The sequence below is a fragment of the Stenella coeruleoalba genome (genome assembly GCF_951394435.1).
Source record: "Stenella coeruleoalba genome assembly, chromosome: 3".
NCBI classification, from domain to species: domain Eukaryota; kingdom Metazoa; phylum Chordata; class Mammalia; order Artiodactyla; family Delphinidae; genus Stenella; species Stenella coeruleoalba.
Window position 1 is genome coordinate 153,544,734 of NC_137148.1, and position 17,060 is coordinate 153,561,793.

Sequence of the window (17,060 nt, forward strand, 5' to 3'; positions counted from 1 at the left end):
AGTTCCATCCACATTTGAGAAAGTAGTAAGGATTTTTATTGTCAAAACAAGTTAAGAGATACAAGCATAACAGAAAACACAAATAAATTAACTGTTCTGATCATTTTAGACTCCAGGGCATCTCTGTGGGAAGGTCAGCTCAGCTCCTTGTGTAGACACCATACTGTCCAAAGCAAAAGACAGCAGGAATTTGAAACAGTGTTCAAGACAATGATTGAACATGTACACAGTGAGGAGAAATGAAAAGGTGGATCCCCTCATCCCTTTCCTCAGTGAGGTATGTGTTTAGAAAGGTATGAGGCTCTTTTGGGGGGAAAATGATTGCATACAGAAAATTTTTTAATTCTTCCACCTCCCAGAAAAGAATTTTTCAGGCCCTGGCCTGAACAAGAAACTCAAAATAGGGTGACACTAGTTTCGTATGAACTGCAAGACTATACTCGAACTGCAGTTGCCACCTCCTTTAAGAAAGTTTAACATCCATTTATCTATACCAAACCAGTAGACTGGATTTTCTCCCTTCGGAAGTTTTCAACCAAATGGGAGTTAAATTAATCTCACTTTAAAGTGCAACAAAGGATATGTAAGGCTAGTGTTTGTTCTGTGACACACAAGAGAGAAGCATCCCTCCAACAGCACTGGCCCAAGAGGTACTACGTAAGAACTGGCTGCAGGACAAAGTGATCCATGAGGTCTACCAAAAGGCAAGGAGGTTCTGGTTTCAGCAGAAAACAGAGGGGATCCCTACCAAGGCTGGCTCTTAACTATACCCAGATCTCAAACAGATCCTGGGTCCCCATAACTGACAAGGCTGGAGCACACAGTGCCAGCACAGCCAGGAGGGCCAAAGTCATCTAAACTAGTCAGTGAACGCCTCTATGCCATGATTTGTCCATGCGCACATGGACAGTGGTAAAGGAATCAAGAAGCCTTGGTTTTGGAACAACACAAATATTATTTACCTATTAAGTAATGATCGAAGTTCTTGTGTAGGGTAAATGATACAAAAATAGGTAATGAGGTCCCCATACATCACTGCTGAGATTTAGTCTAACTTTAAATTAAAGCAGTACAAAATGGCTTCTTCCACACAAGGACAAGCTTTGCACTAATGTTTCTCAAAAGCCAATTATGTCTCCAGCTCTAGCCTCAGTTTGAGAGTTTTTTAAAAAGAGAAAACAAAACTTTTCCTATGTCAGAGCCAAGGTAAAGGGGAGCTGGGCTCAAGCCACCTCTATCCAGAGTCCCTGGAACAGAAAGAGCTCTAGAAGCCAGTGGGTGTGAGAACATTCAAGTCTCGCGGTTTTAGATTGTGGGCCCGCGGCAGCTGTTTCTTCCCTTCTATCACTGGGATGTCCATTTTGGGTGGCTTGAACACTGCTGGATCCTCGGCCATTCGGGTGGCTTGTGTGCGAATCAGTTCCATTGGAGAAGGCTTCTGGGCTCCTTTGTAGGCCTGGATGGCAAAACCTCCTACAGAAGTAAACCACAGAGCAAACGATTTCAAAATTAGTAAGCAGCTACCAACATACATGGTAAAATGCCCGCCACTGCTCTCTTTCGTGAAGGGGCAGCCTTACCCGAATCAGACTTCTGGAGGGATCTTGGTCCAAAGACGCTCCATTTATCTGCCGAGCTTCTGTCTTTTTCCCCGCTTCCAGAATCCATGGTGCTAAGATTGGGGCCAGGTAAGGCTGTGGAAGAACCAGAAGTGAACCAGCCTCTGGAAGAGAAAGAATAAAATGGTAACACATCCTCTTCCTACACCTCTAGAAGCGTCCCACGCCAGGACTAGGGACTGTCAGCTCCCCCTCCTGACTCGGAAGCCACAGGCTGACCTTCCAGTGTTGGACGTGGCACTGGCTTTGCTTTAGCCCACGGCTGCTGGGGGGTGGGGGTCGCAGGAAGGGCTCACCTGGGCTTCTGCTTAGGGGACGAGTGGGGGCTGCTGCTTGGGGTGGACTGGGTGGAGGCCGGCTGCTTCTCCTCTCTTGTTATCTCTCCGCTCTGGAGCTTTAGTTTCTGCTCAGATGGGTAAGAAGAGAGGCTTTTTAAAAATCACAGCAAATACAAAACAGCTAAGTTTGGGTATAAACAACCTGGTTCACACTAACTTCAGGCAAAAGGAAACATTAAGAGGTGAAATAGTTTTGGATTATAGGAAGATATTCCTTTGATTCTGCCATACTAGAGTTCCATCTTTTAAAAAAATGTATTCATCCTATAGCATATCCTGAACATCTCTGTACTAATTCCACACCAGAGCTTTCGACTGTCCACATTGACCAACCAATAAGTGGACGAGCCAGAACCCCAGTGGCGGGCCTTCCTCAACTGCCCTCTTTGCCACTACCGCGCACACCCCGCCATCCCCAGCCTCTCAGCGCCAAGACTTGGCCACTAACCCCTCCAGCTAAATGCTCCCTCTGTGCAGCCCTTCCTTCCCATAACCAGTCACTCCAGCTGCCCTCAGCGTTGTAAACAGACATCTAACAGACAGACCAGCAGTCTAGCAGGGGAGACAAGCCTACTTCTCACTGCTCCTAGGTCAAGGCTTCCATACGGTCTCCGTGCTCCGTGTCTAGTACACCAATGCTCAGCCCAGGCTATACTTCAAACAAATGACCGTGATGAATTTTCTCAACACTCAACATATCAAGTTACATGAGCTGGCATTTCAGCCATCCTCATGTTCTACTCCTATGGCCAAGATGCAGAAGGTGGGCCAGATTCAGTTCCACCATTATATGGGGTGAACTGTGCAAATGGAATTCAGACTGACACCTACCCTGGAAAGTTCTCAGTGTCAAAGGCTGACAGTGCCCCTCTCCAGAAGGATCTGTCTTGTCTGAGAGCTTAAGCTGGACACCAAACCAACCCTGACCCGCCACAGCAGTGGTTTTAGGTTTAGTGTGCAAACATCATCCGGGATGCTCATTACAAAATGCAGCCATCCACAACGTCTCGTATCCCTGCCCACAGGCCACTAACCCCCAACTATTCCTCCTCCATGTATTGTATATCATGATCCTCCTTGTGAGTCCCTCGGGAGCCAGATTCTCAGGCAACTCTGGAATATGGAGAAAAACCAACAGGAAATAGGGCATCAGGAGACTTGATTGCAGGTACTATGACTGGTTAATAAATACATAACCCTGGACCTCAGTTTCTTCATTTATAAAACATGGATGTATCTATGTCAGAGGATTAGTAAGAAGATGAAGTGAATATGAGTGCTTGATAAATCTTAAAAGCACTATTAAGTATAAAGTGATATTCCCTGAAAGAAAATCATTTGAAACTATTTTATTTTATTCATACAATTATTTGGTCATTATTAACCTTACTGAAAATTCTCCATTTGTTCCAATTTTTAAAATGAAAGCAAAAACATCCCAATTCTATATTTATTTTAATTTTTAAAAAACTAAACATAGAGCATAACATTCCTTTCTAGCCAGTGTCACCTCTGTTGAGGTTGCCTGACTCCCATTTCTCGCCCTCAGAGTCAATCACCCTGGTACATAGTGACCCACGTTGGCTTTGTTGTTCATAACGTGCTCACACATATCACCTGTGTAAGCTCAGAATCTCATCTGACCCTCCGAACTAGAAGTAAGGGAAACAGTAAGTTTTATAGATGGATAAGCAGAAACTACGAGGCCAAGAGCCTGGGAGCTTTCAGCTAGAAAGTGCGACCACAAGGGGGACTAAACCTGCTCTAAATTCCTCGCTCAAGCCTCTTTCCACCACTCTCCACACCCCCAACTAGCTGAGCTGGTAACTTCAAAACCACAGCCACACCTCAAGCTGTGAATGATGAGGGTTTTGGTTTTTTGTTTTTGTTTTTTTTTGCGGTACGTGGGCCTCTCACTGTTATGGCCTCTCCCGTTGTGGAGCACAGGCTCCGGATGTGCAGGCTCAGCGGCCATGGCTCACGGGCCCAGCCGCTCCGCAGCACGTGGGATCTTCCCGGACCGGGGCACGAACCCGTGTCCCCTGTATCCGCAGGCGGACTCTCAACCACTGCGCCACCCGGGAAGCCCGAGGGTTTTGTTTTTTAAAAGTTCCTAAGAAACAAGCTTACGTGGAGTGCTTCTGCCACTCGAAGGTACTTGGTCTCCTCGGTGGTGAGGCCCTTGTGGGGTGTGTAGCCAGCATCTCTCAGCCCTGCCTGTTGCTCAAAACGCTGAATGCTCTCCTGGGTCTGTTCTGGGAACAGAGGAGATAACAGTCATGCCCATCCCCCTCTCCCATCACAAACTGGGGGAGATGAACACAGATATCCACTGTTCTCCCCGGGAGCAAGAGCATACACACTGGCCATCCGAGAAGGATGGCCAGACAGGCATCGTGGCAGGAATTCTGAACCTCACATGAAGCCTAGGCAGAAAGAAGCCTTCCCTTACAGCAAGCTAAAGAGCAGGTTACTCCTAAAGGGACAGCCTGATAACCTCCCGGGAAACACTCCTTACCTTCCTCTCATTTATACCCTAGGACATTTTCTTTGTATTCAGAAATGCAACATGGAGAAGGCAGCTGACATTCAGAAACAGTGCAAGTTCTCCAAATATAAAGTTTCCTCAGAGATACTCACCACCCTCTTTACGATCTTCACCAAAGAGAAATGGGCCACGTTTAGGACAGATGGCACCAAAGTAGCAACTGGATCCAAACCAGAGAGAATGTGCCTTGAACTAACCAAGGTCTACTGATCCAATGTTTCCTGTGTGTGAAACTGCCCACCACAGTGCCTGGCACAGCAGGCAGACTCAACTCACTATCAGGGCAGTCTGACCCGATTATCTTGTCATCAATGTCAGTTATACCTGGGAATGACTGACAGTGGAATTTTTGCTTAATCTGTACACACACTATGTAATACACCCCCATGTACAAGAATGTGGCAGCTGAGGACCAAAAGTCCAGATGCCAGATGTCCTTTATGACTTAGTCATTCCCCTTCTAAGGGACTAGTTTATTTCCAACAGAAATAGAAGCAAAGGAAACATACACACACACACACACACACACACACACACACACACACAAAATGTATAAAGGTGTTTTCCAGTCTTGCCATGTAGTCACTTGAAAATTTTAAAAGCAGGAAAGGATTTAATGAATACGATACCTGATATTTAAAATGCCAGAATTTTAAATGCAGCTTTTTTTTTAATTTTATGACTACAGCAACATGAAAAGTTCATCGTAATATTAATTGAAAAAATATTGATAGAATGGTTTGTCTATTAGATTTGCAATTATATAAAAATAGGCATATATGTGGAAATGACTAAGCCAAATAAGTATCTGAGTGACAGTAATATATACTGGGGCGCTATAATGTTCTATACTGTTAGTAAACTCTATTTTCTATAAAGAAGTTACACTGTTCTAAAAGAACAATGACTAAGCTTCCTAACACTGCCAGGACACCTTCTCAAGCTTGCAAAACACAAGCAATAGTTGCTGATTCAAACAGTGCATTTATGTGTGAATAAGAAAAAGTCCAAGTAAGAGTTTGGACTTTTGGTTCCTGGGTGAGTTCTTCAGGAATTGCCCAAGACTAACTGATGCCCTCCAGAGCAGATAAACAAGGGCTTCCGACATCAAAACTGAGCCAACTAAAGAGAACCTCTACATGCCCTGCCCCTGGCAGAGGCTGCTGCTGACAAGCAGAGCTGTATATCTAATAATTGTTAACTTCCCACTAGAAGCAACTAGAAGGGCCCTCTGGAACCAACAAGTTTAGTTAACTTGTAAGATTTTTTTTAAAAATTCAAGCTCTCTTGTTTCCAGTCTTATCAGGACCACAAATCACACATTCTTAAGACCAAAGACACTTGAGGCACCAATCTTGTCTCAAGATCCAAGAGGAGGAACAACTTTGAGCCATTTAATTAAAAAAAATAAGCACAGGGGTGGTGGGAGATGTCTCAGTGTGTCTCCTTCTCCAGCAGAGCTTGAAACAGTATCAGCAGCCGCTCCCGGCCACTGAGCACTGGTGCCATCTAATCCTCCCCTCCACCTGCCGGCCAGATTCCCCATCTCACAGAGGAGGAAACAGCCTCAGTAGTTAAGTAACTTGCCCAAGGTCACGCTGATGGATATGGGTAAATAAGGCTGTAGCAACGAAGCAGCAGGAGTGCACCTAAATCAACTGAGATGCTTAACGTTGGGCAAGTCTTCCACCTAAATGTAGCTTCAACACTGATGATGACTCAGCAGCCAGACTGACCTCTGCCGGGCTGGGTTAGGACAGGTTAAGGCAAGTGTGTCTGCAGAACTCCCCCAGCTAGTTGTAGGAAGCCTAAACTCTTCCCCTCCCCCAGTTCTGAGAGCGCAGAATGCTTACTTGTGATCAGAGAACTCATGATGACATGGGTAGCTTTAGCCTTCACCACGGGGACCTTGTCCGCACCATCAATGGCCGATGGCAGGGCACAGGATGAGACGCTGGCCTCTCCTTCCTCCACCTGTTCAAGAGGGGCAAGGAGGCACCTGAGCCAGACAAGGGAGTCACACGCCTCAACTTACTCCTCTGGGAGTAATCAGATACAGGAGAAAATATGTGAAGGGGGGCTTGGTTGTCCACACCCAATTAGATATGTATTATCCATAGTGACAAAAGATATGACATTATACGAATAGCCTGAATTTATAAAAGTGGGAGAGCCAGAATTTGAAGCTCTGAGCTCTGTTATCTTTCCAGATTATGTCTGTCCAAAACACAATATGCCCCTAAGGATACAGAAGAAACAACTATTACTAAGCATTGACCGTGTACCAAGCACCATGCTTGCTTTTGCTTAATTAATCACTGCATTCGCTAAGTGGTTCTCAAATTTTGCCAAGCACCAGAATCCCCTGGAGGGCTTGTTAAACAGACTGCTTGCTGGGCCCCAACTCAGAGCTGATTCAGTAGGTAGGGCTCAAGAATTTTGTTTCTAACAAATTACCAAGTGATGCTGATGCTGTTGGTCCCTGAGACCACACTTCGAGGACCACTGCTCTAAGGGTTCAATAACGGTCTTTTAAAACAAACCAGAAAGTCTGCGTAGCTCCTCAGCTTTAACATGAGAGGGCTGGAGCACGCTGCCTTCCTTAATCTAAACGCCTGACACTGTGCTCAGGACTAACTGGAAGCAGAGGACTGGGTTTTACTCTTTGTTCTCTACTTCTCCAAAGGAATTGAGAAGAAAGATGGTCAGAAAGGAGGGGAGTAGAAGGAAGTATTGAAATGTTGTATCCCTGTTACAAAACAGGATTTAAACTCTTCAGCTGTGACCTTACTCGAGCAAAACTTGAACCTCTGCTTTCTCACTTGGAAGACGGCTGACGATTGGGACATGGATGCCTAGGGCATGGATGGTTAGGACAAACAAAAGAATGCATGTAATGAGTCAAGTTGAGCTCTCCTTAGAAAGGCCAGTTGTTCCAAACTGTCAGCTGTTCCAGCTGGGACACAGCAGAAAACTGGAAGCCCATTCTTTGCCTAGAGAAGCAAGCAGCAGCCTTCATAAATGAAGAGGGTGGTGGGCTGCCCTCCCAGGAGCCTTGCTTCTTTTCTGCTCCAGTCCCTTGAGTCTGCTGTTTTGGCATCACAGGCCGGCTGCTGGGGCCCTTTCCCCCTAGTACTGCCAATACTTTTTACACAAAATGTTTCTACCTCAACAACTGACTGGGTCAGATTTCAGTAGAAAACTGATATAGGCAACTTCCCCCAGAGCTGTAGGGGGCACTTTCATAGCAAGGAGCGCCCTGTTCTGAGAGCTTAATGGTATGTGGGGGGGGGGGGGGTAGGGGCGGGGAAGGGAGGGACACTACACTCTTTAGAAAGGAAGGATCACATACAGCTCTGCCAAGGGAAGCTAAGCCCGAAGCCAGGAGTCACAACATCAGCTCCACACCTAATATGTGCCAGGCCTTTCAATCCTCTTTTTTTTTTATAAATTTATCTACTTTATTTATTTATTTTTGGCTGCGTTGGGTCTTCGTTGCTGCACACGGGTTTTCTCTAGCTGCGGCGAGCGGGGGCTACTCTTCGTTGCAGTGCACGGGCTTCCCACTGCAGTGGCTTCTCTTGTTGCGGAGCACGGGCTCTAGGTGCGTGGGCTCAGTAGTTGTGGCTCTCGGGCTCTAGAGCGCAGGCTCCGTAGTTGTGACGCACGGGCTTAGTTGCTCCATGGCATGTGGGATCTTCCCAGACCAGGGCTTGAACCCGTGTCTGCTGCAATGGCAGGCAGATTCTTAACCACTGTGCCACCAGGGAAGTCCCTCCAGTCCTCTTTTATTTAATCCCCACGGCACCTCCATGACAAAGTATTTTCATCTCTCACACAGAGACACTGTGGCTCAGGGGTGAAGCCCAAGCTCACAGCTGGTGCACAGACTGTTAGGTGGCTCACACCCAGGTCTGCTTAGACAGCTGCTTACTGGTACTTGCTGTCAGGACCTAGCTGTCACACAGCTCAAAGTGCAGTGAAACGATAGCTGCAGCTTAAAAGGATTCATCTGAACTGGGTGGGCCTAGCTTATTCAGGCAACAGGACCACCTTTCTGGCATTCTTGGTGGTTGGAAAGTCAGAGGCGAGAGAGACACAGTCCCTGCAGTCGGGAAGCACAGGCTTCAGAAACAAGCCTGCAACAAGCATGTCAGAACCCATGAAGCCCAACTGCACAAAAGGGCTGTGAGAGCAGATCAGTGTGTAACGAGGTATGTGTGTGCATGTGTGTGCATGTCAGGAGGGCCTTACAAAGGAGGCAGCTCTCACATAGGATGGCAGTGGGGAAGGGCATCTGAGGCAGGAGGGACAGCATGAGGAAAAGCACAGCATATGTTCAGGAAAGAGCCAATTTTTAATCACTCAATGAGCATCTTTTTTGCAATCACTTTATGCCAAGTCCTCTGCTAGATACTGTAGATGGAGTATGAATCAGACAGGGCCCCTGCCTCCAGGAAGCTAATGGAGGGCAATGAAGTAACACAGGGATTGTAACAGGGGTCCACAGTACACTGGAGACCTCAAAAGGAGGGGTGATAGTCTTACTGGGAGGATGGAGGAAAATCACAGAAGAGATGGTTGAGCTAAGACTTAAAGGATGCCATCTGTCAGGCAGATGAAGTACGAGGATAGGATGGGGACTGTGAACATTCCAGGCAATCGGAGCAGCGAGAAGCAAAGACTTAGAGGCATCAAATACCCTATTAAGTACAAGAAATCTTAGGTAACTTGCATGGCTGGATCACAGGGGGTGGGGGGTGGATTCGGAGGGGAGGGAGCGCTGACAGGACCTGGACCATGCAGAGCCAGACTAAGACTAAGGAGCTTGGATTTAATACTGTGGAAACGAGGGTGGGGAAGACGGGGAGGAGAGGGGATGGGGAGGTTGTATTTCAGGTAGAAGACACAGCCATTCTAGTTTTGAATTAAAAAGGAAAAAGGCCTACCAACTCTACAGAAAACATAACATATATAGGGATTGGTGGCTGCCCAATTCTATGGGTGTCAGGAGCCGCTGACGGCTTCTGGAGCAGAGGAAGGAGAACGAAGGGGTTGGGCCTGCCAACGGCAGTCAGCGGGGTCAGATACCTTGGCGAGGTGCTGATACTTGCGCTCTGGAATCACTGGCTTCCAGGGGATGCTGCCCATGTCCGATGGAGGAGGAGTCATGGGCGTAGGGTCCTCGAGGGCATCATCATAGCTGAATGCCCGGCGGTACATCCCGATGGGCAGGGACATCTTGCCTAGAGGCCCACTAGGCTCAAGAGCTAAGAACAGACACACCTGTCAGGATGGGCTCATCAGCTGAACATACCAGTAGCTTTAAATTAATCTGTAGGCAGGAAAGCTCTGAAACACTCTTATTCTGGGACAGAGGAAGAAAAGCTCATTCTGGAAGAGCTAATCCAGTCAAGGTAAGGTAACTACAAATTCCTTCCTCTCTGCCTGACACTGGATTCTCCACTTAACCCACACAGCACCCCTAATCCATTTTTATGGATTAGGAAACCAAAATTCAATTTCAATTTACCTGAGCAAGGTCACATAACTTCAAAGTGCAGTAAGGAATCAAAACCCAAAGCAATCTGATTTCAAAGCTTGTATTCTTTTTTTTTTTTTTTTTTTTGGGGGGGGTTGCGCGGGCCTCTCACTGTTGTGGCCTCTCCCGTGGCGGAGCACAGGCTCCGGACGCGCAGGCTCAGCGGCCATGGCTCACGGGCCCAGCCACTCCGCGGCATGTGGGATCTTCCCGGACCGGGGCACGAACCCGTGACCCCTGCATCAGCAGGCGGACTCTCAACCACTGCGCCACCAGGGAAGCCCTCAAAGCTTGTATTCTTTAGGCCACAGAAGCCCGTGGCAATCCCAAGACTCTCAATTCAGGCAAAACTGAGGATATGCAGTCTTGGGAATTCCCTGGCAGTCTAGTGGTTAGGACTCCACGCTTTCACTGCTGAGGGCCAGGGTTCAATCCCTGGTTGGGGGGACTAAAATCCCACAAGCCTCATGGCCAAAAAAAAAAAAAAAAAACACCATGAAATCTTGTTCCCAGTTTATACATGAGGAAAAGAAGGCCCAGAGGTGGCAAATCCTCTGTCTTTACTACCTCACCTAAGATAACAAGAGCACCATGACAAGAAATATGTCAAATAATATGCTGTCCAGCAGCATCTAGAACAGTTTCGAATGTTCTATATGACTTAAATGGCACAGCCAATTTTCATCACAGAAACTACTGACAACGGTTCTCACAAAGCACTGCCAGCTGATCCTGCCATTCCTGTCCACCGGAACGGACTGGCGGAATGCCCCAGTGACGCAGGCTCCCCACCTCAAGGGCACACTCAGCTCTGCCAGATCAGGGAGCAAAGTTCATTTTGTTTGTTTGCTGATCCTTTCAGAGCAGAACTAATGTCCAGATCCTGCCTTCAGTGTGACATTATCCTGTTGCTCTAATTACACAATCACACTCTCCAAGACATCAACCTGTTCGGCAATAAGTCCAAAACCAGCAAAGACATTCCATGTAAACAACAAGAGGGCCAAGCAGTTACCATTATTCTTATGATTAATAACAATTACTAACAAATCCATAGAAACAGAAAGAGGATTAGTAGTTGCCAGGACCTGGGGGGAGGGAGGAGCCACAGGAGTGACTACTAAAGGGACAAGGTTTTCTTTTGTGGGTGAGGAAGATGTTCTGGAATCAGACAGTGGTGATGGTTGCACAACCTTGTGAATATACTAAAAATCACTATACTGTTCATTTAAATGGCTGAATTGTATGGTATGTGAATTATCTCAATTAAAACAAACACACAAGCAAATCATAATTACCAAGTACCCTTCCTTGCCAGGAACTTACATCCCTCATCTTTCCTAATCCTCATTAAGCAGATATTCTTCCCCTTTTCCAGCTCAGGAAACTGAGGCATAGATCTTAAGCAACACCCCACTAGCAAATGTGAGGTGGGGGCTGGAACACAGATCTCAGCCAGCTCTCACACCCGCCACGCAACACTCCATGCTCCCCACACTATAAGCATTAACCTAATGCATGCAACCCTGCGGCCAGGATGCTTACAGGGAGTTCACAGTCATCACAACGACAATGAAAGACAAACTAAAACACAAGTTGATGAAGTTAGAGACTAGAGATGGATCCTTATCGGGAGACTCCTATGACTCCACTTAATTTGGGAGCAATTTCAGAAACATCTTAAAGACTCATCCCAAGAGCCATCCCAATAGCCTTCCTAAGAATAATAATAATAAAGTCAGCTAATATTTACTAGGAGATAAATTCCCACAAATAGAGACCAAAAAATTTTCTGGGTAGTAAATGTATATTCATCTTTAACTCACATTTTCATGTATTTTATGTTTGATCTTCACAGCAAACCTGAGAGACAGGCACTATCATCAATACTTTACTGAGAATCAAAAATTGAGTGATTCAGATTTTAAAAATCACTAGCCCTTGCCACTAAAACAGTCCAAGGAGGAATCAATGACTTCACTAACCCAGAAATTATAACCCTGTACAGACCCAGGACTCACTAAATGTTGCAGTGAGCATTTTCATGACTAAGTTCAATGTGTCTTGAAATCAGGCTGGTGCCTTTTTGCCCAAACTTTCATTCCTCCCACCCTCCTATCTCCTCCTCACAAAAAAAGGGGGTGAGTTTAATCACTTTGGTTTAAGAACTACGCAGCTTATTCTAAATTTTTATTTGATACATAGGAAAGTGACAAATCTGTCATACCCTTAAGTGAAATAACTGTTCTCTTTCAAGTTAGATTTTTGGGTTCACACCCTGGCTGGGTGGTTAATAAGATAATATTTAAATGATGCCAATCTATTAAGTCTAAATACTCTCCTGGTGGCACAGAGTTACTATTAATATGTGGTTCAGAAAAAGTAGTTTCTGTCTAGCTCAAAATGTTAAGGGCAAAACATAACTTTACCAAAAAGAATTAAGTTTACCAGGCACTTCTGGTTGTCTCGAAGCCATTGAAAGACTGGGATCCAGGTGCTTTTTCTATACAGAATTCAGAGCTGAGTCCCTGCCACCTAATAAAAACAACAAAGGGCATTTTCTTACAGTGAACACCAAAGAATAGCTCCAATGCTGTTCTTCTGACAAGCACATAGAGTTTTATGGCTTGGTTACAAGGTTGAAACACACACAAAAGAGGGACAAACATGCGAGGGAGAAAAAAAAAAGGATAAAATCAAAGATCTCACTGTACCTGTCACTGATCTTAACACCTGTGATATGACAGACACCATACACAGTGAAAAGGTCACCTTACCAGAGTGAAATGATGTGACGATTATGCTGACAGACAGATATTAATGAGGAACGCTGCTCAGCTGCTGCAAGTTAGCAAAGCTGCTCGGGAAGAGTCCATCCATTCCAGAGGTTCTGAGAACAACAAACAACCAGCATTGGCACAGCCCTTCAGAGTCTGCCAAACACCTTCCTGTACTTTCATGTATCTCCTGTAACAACCTTGCGAGAGATACTATACTCGTTTCGTTTTTAAATAAGTTAGGGCTCAGGGTCCAAATAACCTGACCCACAGCAAGGGACTAGGGAACCACAGTGGGTAAATTCATTCCTTGCTGCTAGTACTGACTGATACTCATAAGGGTTTTATACAACACTTATCTTGCGTTTTAACCCTTGCAGCAACCCTTGCAAAGCAGGCATTGTTTACCCCCAATTTAAAGAAAAGGAAACTAAAAAGCAGAAGTGATTTGTCCAAGGTTACAGCCAAGTGGCCCATCTGTAAGGCAGGTAGTTTCATCTCCATTTTACAGGGGAGTTCAAACAAAGCTCCGAGAAAGCCAAGTTACTCGCTTTTCAGCTTGCTGCACTCCCCCCTCTATCCTGATGAAGCTCAGAAGGCAAAATCGTTAGTTCCTCATTAAAGAGTATCGCTGAAACCAAAGTCGGCCATCCTCGGGGTCCAGGCAGCATTCCGACCCGACACCTCCCCTTCCACTTCCCAGTGCCCATCCCCTCCCCCCTCCCCGCAGAGCTCTGACTTCTCCTTCATAAGATACAGGACAATGCCACCAGGATGTGAAACGCCTGGGCTGACTGAACCGCCTCTTCCACCCGGCGAGGATAAGAAAGATTAAGGCGATTAGGGCCAGGGCCTGGCACAAGCCGAAAGTTCCCCGGGGCAAGGCAAGTAGTAGGAGATAAGGGCGAGAAATGGGGGGGTCCAGGACAAGGCCGGCCTGGTAAAGTAGAGGCGAAGCCCGGTGCCGGGGCTGCGGGGTCATTATCACAGAGATACCCCACAGGGGGACCCCAGAAGGCGGGGCGAGAGATGCACGGAGCGGTCCGGCAAAGATCTGAGCCTGAGTAAGGGGAGAGGAGAGAAGCACCACGAGGGCCCGGGCCAGGGCCTCGGTGGAGGGGACGGGGGCACGCCCCTCCTTACCGGTGGAGGACCGAGCCCCAAGGAGGGTCCGGTCCGGCTCATCTGGTTACCTGTTTTTCCGCCGCCGCGGAGCCGCCTGCGGCCCGAGCTCCGGCACTAAAGAGGCTCCGAAGACCCACGTCTCTCGAGAGGCTGTGGCGCATTCGGGACCCAAGCCATGGTGTGAGTGGCGCTGTGCCCGTGGCGACACAGAAGGCCCCAGACAGCAAACAGGGAGGGACCACAGGCTGCCGGCCCACAGCCTTCCCGATAAAGTCTCCAGAGGCCGAGTCATTTCACGCGAGATTTGGCGGGGGGGGGGGGCTCGATGCATGCTGGGAGTTGTAGTCCATGGTCGGGAAAGCCCCAGGATCTTAGCTGCACTGCAGGTTGGTAGGGCCAGAGCTCCGTGTGTGGAAACTGCCAGCTCCCAGACGAAAAGCTACCCTTGACTAGCATTTTATGCCTGGGTCTGTGACAGGCTGAGGGCAGATGGAGGTGGCATAGTAAAGTGACACCCTCAAACCCGTTTCACGGAGGGGAAGTTGAAGAGATGCGAAGGCACTTTGACTAAGAAGAGATGAAGTGAGCAGGGACCCTCTTCCAGGAACAGCTGGGTTAGGCAGGGTTCATACTAGTAGCAGAACCAAAAGGGGAAGCAAATAGCACCAGCCTCTGCTAGGTAAGGTGGTCGTAACATTATTTCCCTTTTACACTAAGGAAAGTGACACTTGGAGAGGTGCCAGCTCAACTGTCATACCCTGAAGGCTTCTTTTTTCCTTAAAGAGTTTACAAATATGACAAAGCAATAAAGTTGAGGAAGTAAACGAAGTTGAAAAACAATCTATCCACATGTCCAAAGCTTGCCATCAAGGCTCATTTCAAGAGGGCTATAGGGGCTTGGGGCTGGGACTTTTAGATTTCAGCATTTGACCATTGGCCAGGCCTACTGGCGGGACTGAGGGGCTTTCTTCATGCACCTTTAAACTTGAATATGCCAGTAATTAGAGTCTTTTCTAAATTCTGTGATTAGCTTATAAATAGCACAATTACATTGCAGTGTGATTTTTTTCTCGTGTTAAAAGTGTTATTTCATGGGCTTCCCTGGTGGTGCAGTGGTTGAGAGTCTGCCTGCCGATGCAGGGGACACGGGTTCGTGCCCTGTTCCGGGAAGATCCCGCATGCCGCAGAGCGGCTAGGCCCGTGAGCCATGGCCGCTGAGCCTGCGCGTCCGGAGCCTGTGCTCCGCAACAGGAAAGGCCAAGACAGTGAGAGGCCTGCGTACCGCAAAAAAAAAAAAAAAAAAAAAAAAAAAAAAAAAAAAAAAAAAAAATTGTTACTTCAGGGCTTCCCTGGTGGCACAGTGGTTAAGAATCTGCCTGCCAATGCAGGGGACACGGGTTCAAGCCCTGGTCCAGGAAGATCCCACATGCTGCAGAGCAAATAAGTCCGTGTGCCACAACTACTGAGCCTGCTCTCTAGAGCCCGTGAGCCACAACAAGAGAAGCCGGCACACCACAACAAAGAGTAGCCCCTGCTTGCCGTAACTAGAGAAAGCCCGCACGCAGCAACGAAGACCCAACGCAGCCCAAAAGTAATTAATTAATTAATTAAAATAGACTCTCAAAAAAAAAAGCGTTACTTTGTAAATTTGCAACTTTTAAAATATGCCATAATTTTTGCCCTCTGTGGGGACAAAGCTGACACCTTGCCCTCCTCCATCACAAGGAAGGCATACACATCACATCTTAGTCAGAAGGGGAGGAAAGAGCACTTTGCACCTTTATATAAATTGCAGGACAGGATCACCTTGTTTCAGTCTTATCCACAAATTAATGAAAACTGAAGGCTTTCCTGGAAGTTACTGACTCTAACTAAGACAACTTTATCCCTGACTCTTACGATACTGATGTCTGAAGCTGTGACATGATGTTGGCAGATAGTAGCCGTTTGAGAAAATTGCTGTTTTCCCCAAAGAGCAGACTAGCTATAAACTTTTAGCCTTTGCAAGCTTCCAGGGTTTTCCCCTTTAAATGGGTGTTGTATTTTTTATTTAGGGAGCTTATTCTTCTAAAGCCTGGACTTCCTTCGAACCCTTCTTTGTAAGTAAACTACTTTTCTAAATGGTCTGGTTGCATAGCTAAAGAGGATTCAGTCGCAGCTGAATCCATGAGGCCCAAGAAGGGCACCTTCAGAGCTGTTTGATCTCAGGCCATTTTTCTCAGTGCCGGGGGTGGATCTCTTGTAGCAATAGAGATTCCCCTCCACTGCCTTTTCTGTGCTTTTTTTCTCACTCTGGTTTTGGTTCTTTTTTTCTTTCTTTCTTTGTTTTAAAGTCTTTATTGCATTTGTTACAATATTGCTTCTGTTTTATGTTTTGGTTTTTTGGCCACGAGGCATGTGGGATCTTAGCTCCCCGACCAGGGATCGAACCCACACCCCCTGCACTGGAAGGTGAAGTCTTAAGCACTGGACCGCCAGGGAAGTCCCTCTGGTTTTGGTTCTTAGCCAAGCCTACTTTTAATTGTCACAGCCACTTTATTTCCCCAAGAGTGGCAGCATCCTTGGGAGGTTGGTCTTTGAGGTCTGATTGTTGGTTCTTATCTGGGGGCAGACAACAGTCAAGGGTCCCTGTGTGTGGTTGACCAGGGAATCTGGTTGCCTTTTTATGTATATTTACAACATACACTTACCACGAAACTAATTTTCTTTTTTAAAAAAAATATTTAATTAATTTATTTATTTATTTATTTTATTATTTTTGGGGGGGCTGCGTTGGGTCTTCATTGCTGTGCATGGGCTTTCTCTAGTTGCTGCGAGTGGGGGTTACTCTTCGTTGCGGTGTGCAGGCTTCTTATTGGGGTGGCTTCTCTTATTGTGGAGCACGGGCTCTAGGCGTGTGGGCTCAGTAGTTGTGGCACACGGGCTTAGTTGCTCCGCGGCATGCGGGATCTTCCCGGACCAGGGCTCGAACCCGTGTCCCCTGCATGGGCAGGAGGATTCTTAACCACTGTGCCATCAGGGAAGTCCCGAAACTAATTTTCTAAATACTTTTGACTTGGAATTTTCTTTTTGCACCTTCTTGGGCACTTCATACCTTAATAAACTTGGAGC

The 17,060-nt window shown here is 46.8% G+C and overlaps 1 protein-coding gene across 2 annotated transcripts; it reads right to left on the minus strand.

The window, feature by feature from the left end:
- Positions 1-13: 13 nt before the first annotated feature.
- On the minus strand, positions 14-14,238 carry KIAA1191. 2 transcript variants are annotated; one of them, XM_079916864.1, is made up of 9 exons: positions 14,018-14,238; positions 12,825-12,937; positions 12,496-12,582; positions 9,597-9,775; positions 6,359-6,479; positions 4,088-4,212; positions 1,916-2,022; positions 1,581-1,723; positions 14-1,473 (listed from the first exon to the last, which is right to left on the minus strand). In XM_079916864.1, the coding sequence occupies exons 3-9, from the start codon at positions 12,521-12,523 to the stop codon at positions 1,265-1,267; spliced, it is 912 nt and encodes a 303-aa protein (XP_079772990.1). In that variant the 5' UTR covers positions 12,524-12,582; positions 12,825-12,937; positions 14,018-14,238; the 3' UTR covers positions 14-1,264. The 2 variants fall into 2 exon arrangements, with proteins under 2 accessions (XP_079772990.1, XP_079772991.1); XM_079916865.1 differs by lacking the exon at positions 12,496-12,582.
- Positions 14,239-17,060: the final 2,822 nt, after the last annotated feature.

Coding starts and splice junctions, on each gene's coding strand:
- KIAA1191 (XM_079916864.1), bottom strand. CDS start 12,523: ATGGCTTCGAGACAACCAGAAGTGCCTG. Junction 6,480..9,596: donor AGTATCAGCACCTCGCCAAG/GTATCTGACCCC, acceptor CCTCTTGAACAG/GTGGAGGAAGGAGAGGCCAG. Junction 1,724..1,915: donor TCCCCTAAGCAGAAGCCCAG/GTGAGCCCTTCC, acceptor TTTCTCTTCCAG/AGGCTGGTTCACTTCTGGTT.